Raw genomic sequence first — 24635 nt, 5'->3', positions numbered from 1 at the left:
ACACAAACAATTGAACAATTAGCAGAGTTTTGAAGGAGGGCAGAATACAACATTACCAAACACACACAATGGTAAACAGTCAGTACACACCGACAAGCCAGGCACGCTGGTCCGGCATATGTGACATCAGCGTTGCAATGCGACTACTCCTCATGATGTAGGCATCGTGCGCAGAACCGGGCAAACGTGCACACAAATGTGTGATACACATGTCTGCAAGACATACCACCAGAGCATTGATGGAGTGGAAATGTATCCTGTTCCGGTATGCCTGCTCATGTGCCTGTGGTGATATCAGGGCCGCATGTGTACCATCAATAGATCCGATGACGTTCAGCATCCTCCCCAGTGTATAAAATGCATCCTTTATTTCAGGGAGTTGAGCTGGGCTAAGGAATTTGATGTACAGGTCAAGGAAATGCAACATCCCCTCCAAGACATCGCGTAGCACACGACTAATCATAGTTTGCGACATACCACCAGCAGTAGCCACAGTCTACTGGAAGGTACCAGTAGCAAAGAAGTGCAGGGCTACCATCACCTTCACCTCTGGGGTCAGTGCTGTAGGGTATGTCCGGCCAGGTAGCAGATGTGGCGCCAACTGCTCCGCCAACTCCTCAATCAGTGGCCTGGTGAAGCGGTACTGTCGGATGCAGTCGCGTTCCTGCATGGTTTCAAGGTCTGGGAACGGCCTATGGACAGCTGGTGCCCTGCAGAATAGAGATGCACAAATGACGATTGTCGGTTCATCCACCCACGTGGCTATGACCAAGCAAAATATCACGATACATCATGACAATACACTATGTACTGAGGTGTGTGCAGTTAGGCATGGACACATATGTCACCTACATGCCCATCATCTCACATCTCAAGTCCACATGTCCACATAAGTCCCATGTAGTGAAATGGCCAATCATTGGGCTGTGTCACCCTACCTATGTACTGTTGTAACGTTACAAACACACACCACAGTGACAAGTGAAGCCTGATGTCTCCCAGGCATCACCGATCTTTGCCATGCAGATACCCAGGGTCCCTGTATTGCCACATCGACACTGGCATGACATGGCGTATCATGTACACGCCACAAGGCAACCGTGAGTCCCATAGGTAGTGGCCACTGTTGTCTCTGCAGGCCCTACATGCACGTCTCTTAGACACACACACAACATCAAGGTTGATGCACAAACCACATGGATGTGGAGACTGTCTCCCATTGGGCACATATGATCAGCCACATCTGAGACACAACATGCACATAGACTGTGGGTGTACATCAGAATTGTGGCTACAGGTCTCACTGTGACATACATGCCATCACCCTCAGGACTCAGGGTGTATGTGACATGTCCGGAACATATCCAACCTGCAACTGTGTCCATGACTCATGCCCATAACTGTAAAGTTGCACATCACAGTGGTAATGTGCACAACATACAAGTATTCTGCCCCGATGAACACGTGCACAGCCTGGGAGTGGCTGAACAAAAGTGCCACACAACAAACCAAATGTTGCCGCCCCCAACACACAGGGAATGCAGCCTTACATGCCATGGGACACTGTGTGGCCAATGCTGTAGTGTGGTAGGTGTGCACCTGACTCCCTGGCAAGTAATTGTGTGTTGAAGCCGTCAAATAGTCACACCAATGAGGTCTGACGCGGGTGACAATGCGTACGCATTGCACGGTTCATGACCGAGCCGTGCGTACGCTTTGCCATTGACTGCAATGAGGCCCGACACGGGTGACAATGCGTACGCATTGCACGGTTCATGACAGAGCCGTGCGTACGCTTTGCCATTAACTGCAATGAGGCCCGACGCGGGTGACTATCATGCATGCGCGACGGGCAGGCATGGTCCGAGACAGGCGTATGCCTTGGCCATTGAATCATATGGAGACGGGTGCATGTGTATTTTCAAAATACGCGTTGTACATTCAGTTGACCGAGCCGGGCACACCCATTGGCTCTGGACAGTCATGGAGACGGATGCAGATTCAAAACTTGTACGAGTTGTGCGCTGGAAATTCAGTTGGATGCCTACAACAATGTTGCAATTCCTAGGGTTTTATGAAGGTGAAGATTTGAACGATGCGGAAGACGTGTACGAGTCGTACATTTCCATTGATTGGCCAGATTCATAGAATGCAACCGTGTTGGACCTATCACTGGGGAGACGCATGGCACAGAGTCTGCCTCTGCAGCCAGATATAAGGCTGGCTGTCCCCCAGGGAGCTCACTTGCCTGCACTACATGCTACTGGACCACATCCCTGCTACCACTGCTGCTGTCTCTGCATCCTCTGGCTACTTCTATGGCACATACTCTGGAGAGGGCCCCAGCCTTCACTGAGGAGGAGAACCAGGCCCTGCTGGACGGGCTCCTTCCACAGTACAGCAAGCTGTATGGGAAACCAGGGGAGCAGGTGAGTGTGCATTCCACTGCCTTCCTAATTGTGCATGCTGTCTGACTAGCAGTACTAGCAGTGTGTACACCAGTGGCAAGCATACTCACTGAGTAATTTCATCCCACAAAGTGTGTAGGTACATGTAATGAACAGGTGTTCTGCAGCTAAAGTGCATTTGTGCAAGCTTAAACTTCCCTGGCATTGTTAACATGTCAGACATGCAGGGCATTTGTCCTTTTCCATGGGTGCACTACCTGTGTCACTCATTTTCCTTTGTGATGATGACATGTATATCCAACTGTGTGCAGCACAAATATGGGGCATGTGTGTTAATGGACTTTTAACTTTGTCATGCTCACAGGTTGATGCCCACCAGAAGCAGGAGATATGGCTGACCATCGCCCGGGCAGTTCGATCGGTGGGGGTCTACAAGCACCGGATCCTCAACTGCCAGAAGAGGTGGCAGGACCTTCGGGGCTGGACCCAGAGGATCGCAAGGGTCCAGCTGAAGCTGTCACGTCCTCGCAGGAGGGGCGGACACCGGACCATGACCCCCCACATACTCCGGATACTGGCGGTGGTCTTCCCAGACCTGGATGGGCAGCTGAAGGCCAGACAGCAGCAAGGAGGGGGTAAGTCCATCTGTGTACTATGTCTGACATGCTAATTGCAGTCTTTTGGCCTGGTCACACTTCCACATTACGTAGATCTTGTAGTCCAATACTCATGTCCCTCAATTGTGTGATGCACCCTCCTCATCTGATCCACAGGTGTGGCCCCTACAGTCTGTTGCTTGTGTCACTAGGGCACTGTGTCCCTGCAGTCAGCTATGCTACAGCATCTGTTCCTGTGACTCTGTTGTGTGTTTCATGGGTGGGTCAATTGTTTACACAATGCCTGAGATCTGACATGTGATCTGTGTGTGCCCTTGATATGTGTTCCAATTGCTGGTCTGACTCGCCACATGTGGCTGGGGTATTTCAAACAAAAATCAAAATAAAGAGGGGAGTTACCCCAATGTGCAACACACAACGGGACAGGGGATAGATAATAGAAAATTCACAAAATGTCCCTAACCAAACTGATCAAGATTGCTCATGGGCATAAACCAAGGGCTGTTGTTGTTTACTACACTATCAAGGTCTACTAAGAACACTGTATATTTCGTATGCACTTTAGAGAAGCTCTATAGGAGGCATGTTACTTAAAACATAATCATTTATTACAGATCATAAAAAAGCATATAAACATATATCTACACCTCCCACTGTTGGGTTACAATCTATAATCATTGTAAAATAAGTTGATGCAGTTCATTTAAAAACACAAAGATTAAAAGTCGACGCAGCGTTTCGGTGTTATTTGTAATATTTGACGAGGGGCCACAGAGCCTGACTGGGAAGAATGCGAGGAGTCGGGAGAACTAGTGGCACGGAGTGCGAGTGGAGCCACACCGAGAAGTCCTAGCCACCGCCACCGCCACCGCCCCCACCACCACCATCACCACCCACCCATCGGCTCCCATTCCAGAGGTCTGTGGAGACTCCCATGTTCGGGAGCATGTCTCCTTTGTGCCAGGCACCGCACCCCCTGCCCCTGTGTCCCTTGCTGCCCTGAGTGAGAAGTCTATGGACTTGCTTAGACAGATCCATGTAGGGCAGACATCAATGCTGAGTGTCCTCCATGCACACACCAGTCTGTTGACACAACTGGTGTCGTTTATGGAGGGCATTTCATCGGGCATGTCTACCCTACAGAGGACCAATCAGTCCGTGGCCTCCTCCCTGACGGCATTAGTGTCCCTCCTCCAACAGTCCGGCACTTTTCCTACCCCTGCACCACCCATGATTCCTAGCACCCCACCTGTCCCAAGCACACACACACCTGCACATTCTCACAAACCCACAGACACGGGCAGCAGACAAACACCCAAACCAAGGTCTAGACATGCACACAAGCAAGCACAGGGTACTGATACCACACTCACAGGGGATGGTTTGCAGACACACACACAGTCATCCACAACCACTCCGCAGTCCTCCGATACCTCTCCCTCCCAGCCCCCTTCCCTTGCCTCACATGCAACCCCATCTCCACAGAAGCTCTTCCTCTGTGACCTTGGCCTCTTCCCCACCGACCCAGCAGATCCATCTTACAAGGGGAAGAGGAAGTCCCCACACACAGAGGGGAGTGCCCCTCACTCCCGGACACCCTCCCCCAGGCGCAGTCAGACTGAGGCCCCCACCCGCAAGTCCCCCCGGGGCCGGAAGAGCAAGACCCCACCCCAGCAGCTCCACGGCGAAGTCTTTGTCCTCCATCCCCCAGGCCACCACTCCAGAGGTTCCCCTGCCACATCCTGCCCCAGGATCTCCCACCCACAGATACACCATCCCCAAAATGCTGAGGCCCTCCCCCCTACCACTTGCTCTTCCACCCCCGGTCAGACAGTTACTGCCACTGATGTGGGGAGCGTGTCCACCCCCTCTGTCCTGCCGACCTCACCTGAACCCCATTCCGCTCACATTGAGTTAGGCATTGCAGTGGAGTCCACAACCACCCCGTCTGACTTGGGCACTGCAGCGGGGAGCTAGTCCACTCCATCTGACCTGCCCACTGCAGTTATGCCGGCACCCATCCCTTCTGACTTGTGCCCCACAGTTGTGACTGCACCCACTACTTCAGTCAGCTCCACTGCAGTTGCCAGTGACTCTCCTGCATCCACCACTTCTTCACTGCCTCCTTCTGCTGCGCCCTGATACTGTCAACATGTATGCCCCTCCGAGGGGATGTCCCCTGTCCTTACCAGTGCAGGCAAGCAACGTGTGACAGTTGTCACTCAAGTTAACTTCTTATCATTTGGATATGGACTGGCCATTGGCCTTTGTTTTGAACGGACTTTTAATTATTCATCTGCTGAATAAAGCTTTTTTCTTTATCCTTGTGAATTTGATTTAACTGTACATTATGTTGATGATGTTTAGCATATGTATTGAGTATGTGCAGATGACTTAAGTGACACTGCGTACCCAGGCTGTTGTGACCAGAGCCTTCATTGTGTGGTAACTGATGGCTGACTGACCAAGTGTTCTGCTGACATGACTGAGACCAGCTGGGGCTATGTTTGGCACAGCTGAGCTTCCACAGGAGTTGAGTCCCCTCAAGTAAGGGTGTTGTTCCGTGACATTGCCAGGGCCCATGTTGTGTGTTGTGTGGGCATGTGTGTGTGTGTCCACATCCCTTTTCATACACAGGCAGTGTTCCCTTGATATATTCCTGTTGTTGATGCTTGCTGAGTGGTACTGTGTTCATCTCACAACTTTGCCATGGGCTACCAGATGTGTGGGTGCAAGACACACTACTGTTAATTGGGGATTCATCATTTGGAGGTGTCATTTCTGAGAGGTGATGATGTTATCAGACGCAGATGGGACACAGTCAGGGGTCCCCAAGGCACTTGTTTGTTCGCAATATCATGTAGTTGTACCTAGGTTGTACCTTTCAGTGATTGATACATGTGTATGTGTGTGTGACTGCTCCCACTTGTCCGGTTCAGGGCTGCAATGTTTGCAGGTGTCAGAATGTGTGCCTTGTGGTTCTCCTTGGCTTCTGCATTGTCCTGGGACTGTGGCAGGTATTCCGCAGGTTACGTGAGCTTTGACGTCATGGCCATGTACCGCATACTGTGCAGTATGTCTGTCATTCACCAGAGTTGTGAACTGTCCTTGTGTGATGAGTCTGTGCACCTTAGTTCCTCCCAACATAACTGTGTTTGTCATGGGTGCATGTGCAATGTCACCTGTCCATGTGGGCTTCACAGATGCACATTGGTGCAGTTCAGGGTGTGTGGTGTTGAGGGTGGACTGATGTAAATGTTTGCATGGATGGGCCCCTAGCTCCCATTTGTCCATGGATGACGGGCCATGCTGAGTGATTTGTGTTTGTGTATGTGTGATGTATGTTTGTGGCACAGGACACATGTCTGGGTTTCACAGTTTGTACAACATCTACATTTGTCAGCACAGTGGAGGTGTCCTGCATGCTTGTGTCTCCTCAATGTCTGGTACCTGGGGGTAGTGCTGTTGTGTGTCAGTCTCTTGCTGTGTTAGTTGCTGTTCATTCCAGCTTGTGTCACATGTGTCTGTTTTGCTCCCTCTCATCTCACAATGCCTGATTGCCCACTAAATGGGGGGGGGGGGGGGGGCATTGTATGGCACTGTGTCCACATCTGTCTCACTGTGGTTCAGCCCCCTTCATGTGTTGTGTAGCTGCCTGGGGATACTGAGACACACACACATGTTGTGTCTGATGTGCATTGTGAGGTTGCTTGTTTGTGTTTGTGCATCTGCACCATTGCATTGGTATTGCTGTTGTGGGCCATTGTCTGGGTGTTGTTTTTGTGATTTACCCTGCTGTCCCTGTGAGTCCTATCACATCATTCTCCACATTCATCCTGGTTGTTATGTCCCATTGCTGGCATGGAATGGGAGTTTGTGACCTGACACCTACAGTCTACATAGGTTGTTTTGGTTGGTGTGTCTATTGTCGAGATGTGTGTATGCTTTGTGATGGTCACTTCTGCTTTTGTGTCATTGTACACTGTATGCATTGTCAGCCCCCATGGGCGGTGCTTGTCTGCACATGGCCGAGAGTATGTTAGGTTTTCACAGCACTGTTAGCCTCACCACATCTCTGTGGGTATGGGACACAACCACTACCTTGCCACAAAAGTGTTATTCATGTGTAGGGACCAGAAATCATACATTCTGTTTGGCATTTACAGCTTTGGCCATGATGACGCTTACCTTTTGGTCACCGTGATGAGGGGGGTTTTGGACCCCATCACCACACTGCTCAATATCTGCTTCAGTTTGGAACCCCACACTTAACTTTTGTTCTACACAGTGAGGGGTTGTTATTTTTACATTGCACAGTGCTAGTGATGCTTGCCTTGTGTAGACCACACTCAGTTTTTGGTCACAAATGTGATAGTAGTTAAATTGTATGTTCGAAGTCATGATCACTGTTGTGGGCATTTGTCACAGACTACACACTGTTGTCATGATGTTAGGGGGGATGTATTTTGCTGACTTACCTAATGTTGGTGTATGATGGATGTGTGGCGCATCACTCATCCTATGAGTCGGGTGGCATTAGTGATGGGCAACATAGTCCCTATGGGTGGGGGTGGCAGTAGTGCTGGGCAACAGGTCCCCTATGGGTGGGGGTGGCAGTAGTGCTGGGCAACATAAGCCCTATGGGTGGGGGTGGCAGTAGTGCTGGGCCACAAGTCCCCTATGGGTGGGGGTGGCAGTAGTGCTGGGCAACAAATGCCCTATGGGTGGGGGTGGCAGTAGTGCTGGGCAACATAAGCCCTATGGGTAGGGGTGGCAGAAGTGATGGGCAACAGGTCCCCTATGGGTGGGGGTGGCAGTAGTGCTGGGCAACAGGTCCCCTATGGGTGGGGGTGGCAGTAGTGATGGGCATCATAAGCCCTATGAGTGGGGGTGGCAAAAGTGATGGGCAACAGGTCCCCTATCGTTGGGAGTTGCAGTAGTGATGGGCAACATACGCCCTATGAGTAGGGGTGGCAGAAGCGATGGGCAACAGGTCCCCTATGAGTGGGGTTGGCAGCAGTGCTGGGTTATAGGTCCCCAATGGGTGGGGGTGGCAGTAGTGATGGGCTACATAAGCCCTGTGAGTGGGGGTGGCAGAAGTGATGGGCAACCGGTCCCCTATGAGTGGGGGTAGCAGTAGTGCTGGGCAACAGGTCCCCTATGAGTGGTGGTGGCAGTAGTGCTGGGCAACATACGCCCTAGGGGTTGGGGCGGCATTAGTGATGGGCAACATAGTCCGTATGGGTGGGGGTGGCAGTAGTGCTGGGCAACAGGTCCCCTATGGGTGGGGGTGGCAGTAGTGCTGGGCAACATAAGCCCTATGAGTGGGGGTGGCAGAAGTGATGGTTAACAGGTCCCCTATGGGTGGGGGTGGCGGTAGTGATGGGCAACATAAGCCCTATGAGTGGGGGTGGCAGAAGTGATGGGCAACCGGTCCCCTATGAGTGGGGGTGGCAGTAGTGCTGGGCAACAGGTCCCCTATGGGTGGGGTGGCAGTAGTGCTGGGCAACATAAGTCCTAAGGGTGGGGGTGGCATTAGTGATGGGCAACATAGTCCCTATGGGTGGGGGTGGCAGTAGTGCTGGGCAACAGGTCTCCTATGGGTGGGGGTGGCAGTAGTGCTGGGCAACAGGTCCCCTATGGGTGGGGGTGGCAGTAGTGATGGGCAACATGAGCCCTATGGGTGGGGGTGGTAGTGGTGCTGGCCGTGCAAACCCTATGGTGGCCTGTTGTTAGTGGCCAGGATATGGATCCCCTGTGTGTGTGTGACAATTTGCAGGTATGTGTCATTTGTTTGTGTGGTGGGTGTCTGACTTACCATCTGCGCCGTCCGCGTCTGTTCCTGATCCGGTCATAGATGTAGAGTACTGGTATGACCTGCGCGATGGGATTCATGATGTGTTCGTCTCACTCACGCTGCTTGTTGCTCCATCTCGTACCTGTTGCAAGCTGGTCCGTCTCATAGCCGTGGATTGAGTTGTGGCGCAAATCGTACTTGATATGCTTCTTTTCCGGATGCTGTGACGTGCCGTACGTGGTGACCCATCCGGCGCGTAGGAAGTACGCATCGTACTTGTCCGGGCGGAAACTGCTATGCATACTGCTTCCGGGCGACTCGGTTCGGCGTTCGGAGTTACGGCACGGACGGAGAATGGAGCTTGAATCACAGCCTACGTGTCGGTCGGATTTTTGGCAGTTATGCGCATCGTACTTCATCAACAGGACGGACCGGCTCCGGGTACGGGTCGGTTGCAAGGTAAGGCTACCAACAGCTCTCGGAGAGCTGTCCGACCCAGATCGGAATCGAACCCAGAGTAGATGTCTTTTTCAGCTACATTTCTTGATGACTAATTCAGTAGCTTTATGTTGAATTCAACTATGCATACCACTTGTCTAAAACAAAGTTCATTGAAAGTACTCATCCTTGGGACACCGCGTCACGAACACATGACCCAACACCTACAAGACCTCCACTGGCTCCCCGTCAAGAAGAGGGTCACCTTTAAACTCCTCACCCACGCCTACAAATCCCTCAACATAGGACCCAAATACCTCAACGAGAGAGTATTCATCCACATACCCAAGAGGAACCTCCGCTCTGCCGACCTCGCCCTGGCCGAGGTCCCCCGCATCCGCAGAAACAGAACAGGCGGGAGAGACTTCTCCTACATCGCAGCAAAGACCTGGAACAAGCTCCGTGTGAACATCAGACGCTCCCCGACCCTGCACATGTTCAGGAAGGACCTCAGGACCTGGCTCTTCGACTGATCTGGAGCTGCTCCCCTCTCTCTCCCAGCACCTTGAGACCCTCACGGGTGAGTAGCGCGCTTTATAAACCCCTGAATCATTGATTGAAAGTAACAGATTTTTTACATTTTTTACCGAAATATAAATCCCATTATATCCCATGGGATTTATATTTCATCGGATGGGTTTTCAATCACTGTTGTGATTGAGTAATCCATTCACCGTGATCTAAATCAGGCCCAAAATTCTCAAGGTCTACCCCAACTTCGCACCCCAATCCACCATAGATGACATCATCATGCAACCCCCTACCATCATCAGGAGCATCCACCTCTAAACGAACTGGAACCCTCTCACCCCAGATGACACTGCCAGAATTATGCAGACCATCCACTCGGGGTCCCCCTTAGACTCCTGCCCTCACCACAAATACAATCTGGGAAGCACACTGATCGGCGCCAACCTCTCCACCATCATCAACTGCTCCATCCTCAGCTTCCCAAGCAGCTGGAAAATAGCAGAGGTCACTGCCCTGCTGAAGAACCCTTGGCAAACGCAAAATATCTCAGCAACTACAGGCCCATCTCCCTCCTGCCCTTCCTGGCCAAGTTTTAGAGAAAGAGTTCACCAAGCAGCTCTCAGCCAATTTTGAACAGCCCCCCCTCCTGGACTCCACACAGTCAGGACTTTGCAGCAACCACAGCACAGAAACCGCCCTCCTGGTAGCAACAGACGGCATCCGAATAATAAAGGACAGAGGAAAACCCGCTGCACTTATCCTGCTTGCCCTCTCGTAGGCGTTTGACACAATTTCCCATAGCACCCTCCTCACCAGACTTCAGAAATCAGGAATCCAAGCACTATCCCTAAATTGGTTTGCCTCCTTCCTCTCCAAAAGGACACAACGAGTCAGACTCTTCACTTTCACCTTTAAACACGAGAAGCTCGTCTGCGGATTCCCCCAGGGCTCAGTCCAACCCAGTTCAACGTCTTCATGGCACCTCTCGCCAGCATCATAAGAACCCACATCAACATTATCTCCTACACCGATGACACCTAGTTCATCCTCTCCATCAACAACACAAACACCACCAGTAACAACTTGACTGCCTGGTTGTCCAACGTAGCCAACTGGATGCGAAGAACTGACTCAAACTCAACATGGACAAAACAGAGATTCTGATCTTCGGAAATAAGAACTCCACTGGGACTCTTCCTGGTGGCCACCCGACCTGGGTCCCACCCCTGCCACCATAGGCCACGCCAGAAACCTCGGCATCAGCCTTCATGAAAAGCTCTCGATGAACAAACAGGTCAACGTTGTGATCGCATTCTGCTGCCACATCCTCAGAATGCTTTCCAAATTGGTTCCCTAGGCACACAAGACGCATGGACAAACAGGCCTTCATCACCAGCAGGTTAGACTAAGGCAACAAACTCCACATCGGGATCTCCAACCGACGCAAAAATTCCAAAGCATCCAGAGTACTGCCGCCAGACGTACCCAGAACAGCAGACTCCACTTCCTACTTCGCGGAACTGCACTGGCTATCCAGTCAGTAATTCTGCAAATTCAAGCTTTTAATCCATGCCTACAAAGCCCTCCACAACGCAGGACCAGTCTATCTCAAAGACCAGCTCCAACTCTACCAACCCTCCAGACAGCTACGCTCCACCTCTCTCCCTCACACAAATGCCCTGCATCTGCAGAAGCAAGGCAGGAGGATGCGATTTCTTCTTTACCGCTGCCAAAAGCTGATATGACCTCCCTCTACACATCAGGACCACCACTTCTCAACTTCCGCAAGAAGCTGAAGACCTGGCTGTTCAACTAGGAGCACTGCCGGACCTACTCTCCTGTTTCAGCACCTGGACACCCTCACAGGTAATAAGCTGAGCCATACAAATCTACATAACATAATGTATGGGAGTCAGTGTTCATGGAACAATCGGCGTCTCTTGAGCTGGCCTAGCAGTCAGGGTACTAATTCTGCGTGACCTAGGTAAATTCAGGTTAGCCAGATTAACAGGGTATATTTGAAATACCAACAGGACAATCTCTTTTCCAATATCCACGCTGCCTATAGCTAAAACATGACCCTCCAGCTCCTAAAACTTCTCCCCTACCTCTCCCAGTTCTTGTCCCAGTTCACCCTCCTTACCGTTGACCCTCCTTGTTTCCCTTGTGAGTGAGCTCCTCAGCCTCTCCTGCTCACATTCTGTTGCATGTTCTGAAATTTTAAAGCCATCAGCGTAAATTCAGCAGTTGCTTTCTTGTGTTCCTGAGATGCTATGCGATTGCTTGCCACATTTACTGGTTCAGCCAACGTTTTAGCTTGCTATCCAATAGAGAAAGTTTTCAATTAATTTTGCACATTTGCTGACATATTTGCACAAAAGCAGCACCCACAGCTCTCTGAGATATTTCTGCAGGATAGGCAGAGCCCAAATACCTTTCAAACACAACCTTAAACCTGTCTAAGTCATCTGCTGGTGACTATTTTGATTTGTATACAATTTGAATTCTTTGATCAATCAGTATTCACTTGGTACACTTCTGCAACGGCATTCCATAAACCATGCTTAGTTGTATTCAGGGTCCCTCATTCTCTGGAGCCTGTCTCGGCCACTCTCCATTTTGAACCAATTGGTCCCTTACTTCACTCGGCACAACCAAACAAAAACATTGATTTACATCAAACAGATAGGCTTGTACTTTTCGAATATACCTTTCAATTCTTCTCAGAAATGTGTAGGGTTTTCTTGAATGTTAGGAAATTGCCTATTAAAACTCATCAAGTCAAGGTTCTGGGAATTCATCTGGGCATGGTTAGTCTCTAAATGGAAAGAGAGTGTTTGGGGCCGGTAAAAAGGAACTTTAGACATCTGTGTCACTAGAGGGAGGAAAGGCATCTCCCTTTCCTTTAGGACTCCATTCCTAGCCTGTCGCTTAGCAGTCTGTCTTAAACTCTCTTGGATGATAGTAGAGCTGAGTTCACGGGGATCCCTATGCCCGGCTGGTACCAAACGAAATCTAGGCCTAGACCAGTCTATGGTTGTGGAGTCTGCATCTTGTCTTGCTAATCATGTGTCCCCTTCTAGAACCCTGTTGTCAGTTGCCTCCATCACATTGCTCACTTGTACAGTAACTCCTTGTGCTCCTTGGCCGGGCATCCACTGGCACAACCCGAGTTCCTTTGGCTGGGGAAATTGAAGCCATCAAGTAAATAACCCCCTTTTCCATCCCTGTTGTCCTTGGTCACTTTCTATTTTTCTTGTAGTTCAGTGATCTGGGGAAATGGATAGGGAGGAGGCAGGGGCAATAAGGGCAAATGCCCAATCTCTGTCCTTAAAATTGCTTACTTGGTTTTGCAGTCTCTCCTGAGTCGGTTTCCTACGACAGACTTGGGATCCATGTTTGCATTTTTTCACTTCCTCAAACTAATTCAAAAAAGCTGGCCATTGTTCTGCATCTACTTTATTTTTAACAGCTTTCAATATTTTTGTTTAAATATTTTCAAACATTCCAAGTCAAAGGTATTGTTATCAGGAAAGGAGTTCTACCCATTACTGTCAGTGAGTCCCACCCACTCTTTCAGAAATGTGTACTTACCTCTACCGTATTGATGGTACACAGTCCCCATTGCGTCTTCTTCACTCATACATGGAAAACATGAAGGTGTCACAAGGGGGGGTATAAAGCAGGGCAATACGGGGGGCTCTCAGATAATTTTCTTGTAACTGATCTCCTGGAGGGAGGAAAGGTAGTGTTCACTCACACTCACAGAAACCCTGGCCTGCAGACAGCCTTTGCTTATGAGGCCAGAGAGAAGAGCAAATGGGCTGATGGAGCTGGATCGAGGCGATTCTTTTGCACACACATTAATTCTTCAAGGATCTGCACTGGCTTTCCTCTATCGGCAGTCCTCTCTAGCGTTTGCTTGGTTTATACAATAGATGACACACACACACACCATCTCTTCTGTAAGACTACTCCCATTCCTACCTGACCAATCACACTCTTAGCCTGTCATCTCTTACCCAGATGACACTTTGGTGCACCTTCAACACATTACATACACGGAAACAGAGCAAAGCAAAAAATAGTAAACATAAGCAGACTTGACCTTAATTTAGTTAAACATGCTTACACTGTCCAGCCAGATTACCGGTTCCAGTGCTGAGCCATGATCTACCCTGGTCTTCAGGAGAAATCTTACCCTTAACTTAGTGCCTGTGGTCATCTTGTGGAGCCCAATCTAGCGCCTGCTCCTCCAGTGTCTGTGTTAAGACACTTTTCTGCTTATAATACACCAGGTTCTCTGACAACCATCACGTTGACAACCATCACGTTGATAGCAAAGACACAGCAAGCATAAAAATATGCTATGGAAAAATTGGCAGGGAAACAGACCTGCGTTTTGTCATCTGAGGTGTTGGAGAATACAGTGCTAAATATAATTCAATTTCACATTTCTTTTATAATTTTTCTATAATGCAGTAAGCGTACGATAGCATATGTGATGCTATACGACACTATCCTATCGCAGCTAACGAGCAGATGCCTAGCTCTTATCGTAGGAAGAACATGAGAAGACCTTGAAGACTTGATACATGGGGAAAGATAGAAAGCCGACCACTAAATCTGTAGTTTTTGCTTGTCTATGCCAACCTCATGAGGCTAAACTTACTCGAACAGCCAGGCTAAATGTGCACTGTACAGCATGGAAGAACAAAATGGACGTACTTTTAAGTGTTTGTTAATGTGCAATTATGCAAAGTCTTTGTCTGCAAGCAGGTATAAAAACAATTTCACAATATGGTTCAACCGAGATTATGTTTCAGGTTCTCAAATTGTGCCAACTCTAGCAGCAAATAACACATTCACAGAGCGTCAAATAAACATATTTCTAACCTGTAGTTGCTTAGTTACATTCCCGTCTGGATTCTCAAGATCAATCAGTAATTCCTCTTTTCTTCTTTTTAACTTACTGATAGCATCTTTTTTTTCAAGAAGTTCATTCATGATTGGTAGTTTGCTCTCTGCTTCTGAAAATAGCTGTGTGTGGTAAGCCATTCTTTCCCGATATACATTGTTTCTTGACATCAGTGCTTCAAAATCTTCTTTTCGCTCTTCTAAGTTAAGTTTCATCCTTACAATATCTGCGTACACTGACTGGTTGTGGGTTACAAGGCATTCACAGTTGAGATTTGTAGTTTCAATTTCCTCATCTTTCTGATAGATGTCCTTTTCTGCTTTCTTTGTTTCTGCTAAAATAGTCATTCTTTGTCTTTCAAGTTCATTGAAGTGAGCCTGCAAAATATGTTAATGTTTTATCAGAGAATTCAACTGCATCTATAAGCAATAAAACATTGCACTATCAACTACGGTCTAACTTTATTCTCAGTAACTCTGAATTTTGCCCTCAGTGAGCATGACGATCATCCAAGCCCACTGAGGGCTTTGCATTTGAAAGATTAAGAGACACAAGGATCCTGCTCTGAAGTCGAGGGGGCACCAAACTGCACCCATCTTTCAGATAGTGGCTACTGCCTCTCTGAGAATGTCAGTGGTAACGACATAATCATAAAAATCATTGGCAAAGTCAATAGGTCTCGCCTAAGAACCCTATTGGCTTTTGTAATGATTTTTAGCCATGCTGTACAGTATGGGGGTGCAAATGAACAACGGATGGTGGAGGAGGAGGGAAGGCAGCAAGCTGACATCAGGGTGGGAGGGAGGGACTCAGGCAGCAAGCTGAGAATGGAGGGTAGGCAAGAGGCGCTGGAAGAGCGAACTGACATTGGTGGGGAGTTGGGAGGTGATGGGGAGAAAGTGATAACGGATGTACGGCGGGAGGGGATGGAGAGCAAATGGTAACGGAAGCCAGGCAGGAGGGGCTCTTAGAACAAGTTGGCAACAGAAGATGGGTGAGGGGGCTTGGAGAGCAAGCTGACAATGGAGGGTGAGTGAGAGGGGCTGAGGCAGCCAGCTGACTGGCAGGTGGGAGGGGTGGGGTCAGCAAGCAGATAATGGAGGACAGGTGGGAGGGACTGGGGAAGCAAGCTGACAACAGAGGGCGGAAGCGTAGGGCGAGCGGCAAGCTGACATTGGCGAGCAGGTGGGAGTAACTGGGGCAGCAAGTTGACATTGGAGGGTGGGTGGAAGGGGCTGTAGAAGAAAACTCTCAACATTGGAATGGGCAGGCAGGAGAGGAAGGGGCACCAAGCTGACAACAGGGTGGGAGGGAATAGCTTGGGCAGCAACTTGACAACAGTCTGGGAGGAGGGGCTCAGGCAGAAAGCTGAGAATAGAGAGTGGGCATGAGGAGCTGAAAGAGAGAACAGAGGACAGGAGGAAGGGGATGGGGCGCAAGTGGTAATGGAGGGCAAGCAGTCGGGCGGTGGAGCAAGCTGACAAGGTAGTGTGGGTGGGGATGGGGAAGCAAGCTGGCAATGGTTAATGGGTGAGTGTGCTTGGTGCAGCCGACTGACAATGGCAGGCAGAAAGGACAGCAAGCTGACAACAGAGTGCAGGCAAGAAGGGTTGGGGCAGCAAGCTGACACCAGAGGGGCAAGGCAGGAAGCAAAGGGACTATGGAGGGCAGGCGGGGCAGGGCTAGCACACAGACAGTGGAGGGCGGGCAGGAGGGGATGGGGACGCCAATGAACAGTGGGCAGGAGAGGATAGGGAAACACACGGACAATGAAGGGTGGGTGGGAATGAATTTGGAAAGCAAGAGGGCAATAGTTACTGGGGAGAAAACGGAAAAGGGGTGGTGAAAAAGAAAGAATGGGTAAACGGGGAGAAAGCAAGAATGGCAGTGGAGGGAGGGAAAGAAAGAGAAATATGGAGGCGGGATAAGTACATGAGGGTAACAGCTGGAAAACACATGCTCTCGCAGAACGCTTAAACAAAAAGAAATAAAAGTAGCATCTGAAACATTAGTAGGGGAATGACACAGGTAATACGTCCATACTCTGGGAGAAGCAAACACAAGAAGAGGAAAGAAATCCTATGGAAGCGGACTAATATGAAACAAGCAAGAGAGTAACAATGATGGCAACTAATGGCAAGCAATGGGCTGAAAGATAACATGTTTCATAACTGACAGCTCAGTCGCTGTCTTAGGTGAAATCTAAAAACAGATGTGCTGATCAAACTAATTGACTTTGCCAATGCTTGTTTGCAGATGTTGCTTATGTTTCCAGGATGGGTAAATATTGCTTCTTGTAAGTGTTTGTGATGCATTGTGTTAATCAATGCCTTGAAAATGCTATGTAATGTACTTGCCAAGCCTGGTCTCTGCTGTTACTTCTGTAGTGACATTTACCCTTTTGTGGGTGCATACGCAGTTTTGGCATTTGCATTACAAATTAAAATAGAAGTGGCTGAAGCATTAAAACGGTTTGTGTTCTCAGATTATGTACCACTGTTTAATTAATACAAATCAACTATATGCTCGTTACCAACAAGAGCTCTCATTTATGATTAAATACATTTTGTTTACTAGAGGTTTGTTACCAACGAGACTCCTGCTGTACCAGCCAAGTGCAAACACACCAAATTAAGTCCAGGTTGTCATGCACCAACACAACAAATGGGCTTGGTTCTTAATTAAAAAAAAATAATAATAAACAAATGAAAGAAAGCAAGTTGCCCCTGTGACGTAAACGCTTGTGCTGAGATGTACGGTGACCAGGCAGTCATGAGTAAAACAAACTGAGACATTTATGATTCCAAGGTGGTTAAATTGAATATAATTACATTTAAAGTGTGCATCTGTATAACATATACCCAGTTTATTATCCTACCAAATACTTATTGTTTTTTTAAGTATGGCTTCTGTCTAGGGGATCATTTAATATTAAGGATTGTGACTTCTATTTATAACATTTACAATCTATATCTGTGCTTGAAAGAAACATATTGCTTGTCACATTTTACTGCCACCACTCGAAAGGATAGCTATAATGATAATGTTGCACCACAGACGCTACAATGCAAATGCGATGGTAGTGGCACTTCTCAGCAGAGCTGTTTTTCACCAAGTATGCCTCAGTAAGTGATATCCCCCTCCATTCATGCACTCACTTCTACAACAAACACCACTGCCCCGTCTCCTGTACATTGGTTGATGGGAAGAAAAGGGCTTCAGTGTCATGCTCTGGCCTTTCCCGGGGAGGTTTTGGTCTACACGCTTCAAGAAGCACTGTCTGCAAACTCAAGAGTTGTCCGAGAGGGCTGGACTCTGTGACACAAACTCTCCAGGGACAGTAAACATGACAGCAGGCTTGAAATAACGAACAGTACACTAGCCGGACATCAAAGGTCCGGCACAACGAAACAACATGACCATTTAAAAAGGGTTTCAATGCATTCTTTGCTCACTCAGTGTGACAGAAGTAGGAAATTGGGGTCTTAGATGAAGGGGTGAGAACTTGCTTTAAATAATAATCACAATCCTTGTCAGTGTGACCACAAAAGTCACTAAATAAACCTGTGCTTAACCATCTAGTAGCACAATAACAGCCAGACTTAACTTAGAGGCATTGTGTAAACTATTTATGCAGTACTCAAACAGTATTAAAGTGAAAACACGCCACAAGAAAAATCACATACCAATCTAGAAAAACAGAGAAAATAAAATGACACCAAAATGATTATAATCCAATAAGTAGAACCAGACGTATGAATTTTTAAAGTCTGAAGTAAAAATAGCACCAAGTGGTGCTTTTACCAAGCGCCAGCCACGGTTATCTCATCGCACCAAACCATGCCAAAGTCAAAAGTTAAGGCGCATTGTGATGGAGGGTGTGTTGTATACAGGAAACAAGGTCATTCCCGTGGAAATCTGATCTTTTGACTTAAAAATGTATCTGGAAAAAAGTGGTTGTCAACTAGTCAATGGCCACGCAAGCTACAAGCAGGGTCTGAAGCATGGATAGACGAAGGTAGGCTGTTGAAAAGTGGGGCATGATCGCTGACAAAGGTGGAAAAGATTTAAATAAGCGAAGTCTGAAGTCTATGCCTAGGAGGGCCTCGAAATCTACGGTTTGCTGCTTGGCATCGGTCCTGATGAAGCCCTCTACGCTTTGATACATAAGGAGTTTCAATGAGTCTCAACATCAAGAAGGTCCACATATTTCAGCCATATATCAACATCTTCATGGTCAGATGGCTTTATTCAAGACCAACAGGTATTAAACAGCCAAATGTCTACTGCAACCTTTATCATTATGTCTCTAGATACTGCACTATTTCTGCCCTCAATAGCTATTGTGAATTTTAACTTAATCAAACTTCATTTATCCTTGCATTCATTGTTTTCACACCATAGTCCGAACTTTCATCAGCGGGTAAAGTGTAAATCAGAAAGAGAGAATGAGTTCCAACTTTACTCCATTGTACATGTTTATTTGTGAACAATCTTAGTGGGCACAGCAGACAACTATATTGTGAATTCATAATGGTTCACATGCAATTTTCTGTGGTTAATACCATACTACACTCTAAAAAGGCTTGCAATTTAGCCTTTTTTTTTTATCCATGACAACATACAGAAAATCAGAGTGCAACACATGCAGTTGTATTATGTCAAAGACTTTCTCTGTGATTTTGTCCAAGCCCAATAGCGCCTTAGAAGTAGGCGAACCCTGTAGTCACACACTGCAGTAAAAGTATTGCAAATTACAGATGTTTAATGTCAATTTTAATCCCTTCTCATACAGTCTATCTAGTTATTGTGATCTTACTCTCCTCCATCACTTACTTTGTCAAGAGTGAACGCCCACGTGGGACCTGGTTGCGTTCTCTAGGCTCTGCATCTTGCCCTGTGTGTGTCCCAATGCTACTTCAGCATCTTGTGGGTCAAGTGAGGCATCTAAAAACGTGCACATGATATTGCGTGTGTACCTTGGCTCGACACTTATCTGCAACCTCTCAGCGTCAATATGTTAGAAATAGGCCTGGAAGTTTTGTGTAGCCCTATTTTCCAAAAAACCTTCTTTCAATCCCATAAATCGTTTGTCAATGCACTGTAGGAAAGGCGAAAATTATTGAAGATGTTCTTAATTTTGGTAATCTATATTACCTCTAATGATTGTCGTGTATAAATAGAAGGGGAACAATATTTTTATGGAGCGTGAGAGAATGAGAATAGGGGTGTCAGTTCATATATATGTTACCCAAGGGACGTCATCATTTAGTCCTCCCTTGCGAGTAGCCAGCCTGTATTTCCAGCACTGTTCTTTTTCAAATAGTCCTTTTTTCAGAGTGTCTGCTGTTGCTATCTGTTGTTCAATATCAACCCATATCATGTTGCCCATTGTGTGTTCCTTCATTATGTAATGGTTGGCCATTTTGGTGGTGTTCCCCTTGCACCGTCTAATGCTGCGATGTTCACCTATGCAGATCTTGATTTTCCTGCAGGTCATTCCTATATATCTAAGGCCACATGGAAAGGTAACCATATAGATTACCTGTGTTGAATTGCAATTTGTTTATCTTTTCAGTGTCCAGAGTGTTTTAAGTCCCAGTTCTCATGTTTTTTTTCTTGTATGGCTTGTGAGGTAGCAGAGGTAGCAATAAATAAAATGGATACTGGCCCATTATTTTAGGAAGATCCCACGGATTAGGCATGGAATTTGTCTTTGGTTTCTGGTCCCTGGTATGTATCGGGGAATCTCTGAGAAAACTAGCTTGTTTATGTGAAAACATTGTTTTTTCAAGAATAGAGAGCCAGTGTTTAGTATGCCCCAGTTATTTTGAATAATCTTTTTGACCTGATTCGAGGCTCTATTGTAAGTGGTGAGTCAGATTAGTCTTAGGTCATGGTTTTCCCTGGGTCTTGTTTTTAATAGTGCTTTCTTATTTTGGTTTCTGGCGCTCTTTTTGGCTTTCTGTATAATGTATTCTGGGTAACTGCGTTCCCTTAGTGTGTTAGAGAGGTTTCTGTGTGTGTTTTAAAATCAGAGATTTTACTGCAATTTCTTCTTTTAAGGAAAAACTGCTGATATAGATATTTTCGCTCAGTGGCTTCGGGTGAAAGATGTCAAATTTCAATACATTGTTTTTGTCAGTAGATTTGTGATGTATGTCTGTAAGCAGGACTCCTTGTTCAGGGAAGATCCTCACATCTAAAAATGTTAGTGATTCTTTGCTGACCGTATGTGTAAAAGTAAGATGTTTATTGCAGTTGTTTACCCAGAGGAAAAAGGGGATAGCCGAGTCCATATCACCTTTCCGAATTAGCAAGGCTTCATTATTTACTTTTTCCAAATTATTACATTGGTTCTCAAGGGATTTAAGACACTTAAGATGAACTTTCTTCCAAAGTTATGAATATATAGACCCACTATGCCTGGAGCTAAAGTACCACTAAATACCATGGATTTGAAGCTAGCATTAGTAAATACTCAGTATGCGTTAAGTATGTCGGGTGCTTTGCACTATAGATTTTAGGAAGAAGTCACAGAAACGTGAGAACGTTTCCAAAACGAAGGCTATTGCTGATAGCATTGGGCACCTGGGTGGAGGTGTTATGTGCTTGTGTATTTTGGGGGAGTGTATAAAAATATGACATTACTGGGTCTGTAGTTGTCAGAAAATCAGACTCCTCTTCAGATAGTCACCTTCCTATCTCAGCTTCCTCCAGCATGTCATTGATATGTCTATTAAGTTGTGACGTGAGGTCTAATTTAATGACTTTGTAGTTCTTTTTGTCTTGTAAGAGGCAGATTCACTCCTTTCTGTAATCCATCGTGGACTGTAATACAATGCCTCCCCCCTTGTCAGACGGTTTTATCACTAGCTCAGTGACGGAATTCAATTTCCTCTAGTGCTTTTCTCTCCTCTCTTGACATGTTGTGAAACATGTTATATTGTTCTTTTCTATGGCTTCTACTTTATTAAATACTGCCTGTTTGAATGTTAGGACCTCAACAGGGATTGCAGAGATTGGGAGGCAGACAGTTGATTTATTTTGTAATCCTGTATCACCTTTGTCTCTTGTGCTCTCCGTAATCTCTAAGAAAGACTGAGTCTAGGTTTTCTCAAGAATTCAGGCAGCTCTTAATGGGGTCTGAATTTTTCTAAGGTTGGGTTAGGGACAAATGCTAGTCCCTAATTAAGTTGTATTGTTGTCAGCTCTTTTTAGTTAAGTTTGTTACTACGTTGTGTTTGAACTGGTCTGTGGTGTTGTGTCTCTATTTGTGCTTCTCCTATGCATTCTTGCCCATCTGTCTTTCCAATGGACTTGTGTGTCTTTGTTCTTCCTGTCTCTGTATCTCTGTCCTCTTCCTAGAAAAGTAAGCCTGTTCTTTTGAGGGAATCTTTGGGTCAAATGTTAGTTATAAGGTATTCCCCAACAAAAATATTGTATGAGTTGTGGTGGGTTGGTATTTGGTCATTATGAAAACTGTTCAAAGTTTGCACCCATGGCCTACGCCTGTTTTTTCCCCTATGTCTACCTTGTTGTTCTTCCCCATTACTCCACCCTTCTGTGTATTGTGGACCTGGTGCCTCATCTGTCTTTCCTTTTTTCACCTGGTGTGGTGTAGTCTGGAGCAGAGTGCGGGTATAACTTTGCAGGAGAGAACAGTTTAATATTGTTCTGGACTTTCTGGATTTTTTATTGTGCCAAAAATTCCTTCTATTCTATCATCTCATTTATTTCCTCAAGTTTCTTCTTGTAAGTAGCGATGATGATTGTTGGTTTGAACTGTCTTTCGTTGGTCTACATTTTTATTGGCAACGCCTCCGATAGTTTCTTGGTCCGACGTGATAAGACACACAGGGATTGCCGCGTCCATTACAGAGCGAGGCACTATGAAGAGTTTGAAGATTGCAGACGTGATCTAACGTAGATTCCGGATAGTTTCCACACCATATTGAAAGAGCTCCAACCAGAGAGAGTTGTGGTGTACAGCACCAGCCATCCACATTTGGGAAGGACGACACATCCTGTGACGGTCTGTGGTCTCTACAGATATATTCGTTAACTATTGGCTTTAGAATTTGAATTACCAATAGGTGTTTCCATTCCGGAAAGCTCCTTATCCTGGTAAGAATCAGTTGAACTGATTCTGGTCCCGCACTTTCCTGAGGAGGCCATAAGTGGAAAAAAGAATCTTGCAACATCAGTCGCGCATTAGATGTCATACAGAAAATGCCCTGCTGGTAGAACACTACCGAAGACAGGGACATAACGAAAAAGAAATGCGCTGGTGGTTGATAGATGTGGTAAAACCCACTAAGAGACAAAGTAATGTTGATCAAGTACTAACAATCAAAGAAGGCAGATGGATATGTCTCACTGACTTAGTTAATCGGTGGCTCAATTCTGCAACAGAATGGCACACCTTAGCTTGCTTGTACTAACTTCCTCTGAAAATACAAAAACTACTGAAATTGGTACAAATGGATACTGTCCTGACCACCCAGAATATGTAGGCCAGATACATTTAGACTTATCAGATGTATATAATGAAGACCACATTCATCTTAGATGAAAACAGATACATATAATGAAGACCATATCCATCTCAAATGAAAACTACACACAATCTTGTTTTGTAATGATAAGCCTATGATGGCAAAGCCTTTAAATGTGTCATACAATCTTGTTTTGTATCAATAAATATTTGACTGTTAGACATGAGCTCTTAAATGTACAAAAGGATATTTGAGTTACCATCAGTAAGAATTTCTAAAATCTTTCATATTATGATCTGATATCATTCTACGTGCCATAGTTGGTTTATGATGTAAAGTAATGTTGCTACATCGATGTTATGTTCTCCAGTTGTCAAATGTTAAACATGTTTTGACCTATGAAATATGGCTTCTGTATATATAGTGAACATATTTTGTATTTATAGACCAACTGTAACAATCAATATGAATTATGAAGCTTGACACTATTTTAGTGTAGTTGTACTCTAGAAATAAAAATCCTGGTCAAATGCTTGCCATAAATCTTATTTTAGATTTGTGTAATCAAGCAGTGAATACTGCTAAAATTATGGAGGTTTGACATTTAATAAGGTAGAAAATTAAGCACAACTCTATGCTGATTCAAGAAGAGAAATTGTGCTTAGTAAAGCCAAAATATCTAAAATGAAATGAATAAAACCTATGCCAAGATGGCCACCAAAGTTGAGATCGATACTGTTTTACCTAAGTTAGTCTTTTTCACCCCAAAAGATCAAAGGAAATGCGTTTGTGTGATTTTTGTCATTTATGTGGTTTGACCGTAATCGAAATGATGAAATACTTATATTCGATAAGTTTTTATCTCGAAACAAAACAGAGAAACACCAATTCAGGATGGCCGCTAAAATAGAGACCTAAACCAACTTACATACATTAGTCCGCTTTCGCGCTCCAAACGATTAAAAGAGTGCTAACGAATGAATACGTAAGCATGTATGCCGATGAGTGCGATCGCGTATCACGGAAATAGACTGAAAGAGATTGCAGGTACGTTCAAAGGGTAAAATATAGTCATCTAAACTTAAAAATGTCTGAGGAAGTCCCTAAATAATTATTCTATATATCTTTATTATAGACTCAGAAGTGAACGTCCATACGTTTTCCTGGCTGTAAATCAAGACGCTAAACGGCCTTGACTCTCTCTGTAAATAATCGGCGCTTATTAAACAAGCCCCGACACGCCAATGTGCCTTAAGACCATGGTATATTGTATTTGAATTACCACTTTTGTATTTAAAAAAGATGTTAAAAGAGAAATGAAACCTAATACAAACCTTTTATGTCTCTTTAATTAGATCGACTACTTAAGATTCTAGAAACAATCGCTAAAATAAAGACGGCTGTTGTCTACAAATTTGTTTGGAAAAT

At 46.1% G+C, this 24635-nt stretch overlaps 1 protein-coding gene across 1 annotated transcript in view; it reads right to left on the bottom strand.

Annotated features, from left to right (window-relative positions):
* CCDC122 (coiled-coil domain containing 122) overlaps positions 1 to 24635 on the bottom strand; it is a 136718-nt gene that overhangs the window by 95639 nt on the left and 16444 nt on the right. The window contains exon 2 of the mRNA XM_085623737.1: positions 14688 to 15086. Coding sequence (XP_085479863.1) covers positions 14688 to 15086 — 399 coding nt within the window. The remainder of the gene's footprint in view (positions 1 to 14687; positions 15087 to 24635) is intronic.

Source organism: Triturus cristatus, chromosome 8 (assembly GCF_964204655.1).
Source record: "Triturus cristatus chromosome 8, aTriCri1.1, whole genome shotgun sequence".
Taxonomy (NCBI): Eukaryota; Metazoa; Chordata; class Amphibia; order Caudata; family Salamandridae; genus Triturus; species Triturus cristatus.
Note: the sequence above shows the minus strand (reverse complement) of the source record. Positions and strands in the feature narration are given on the sequence as shown.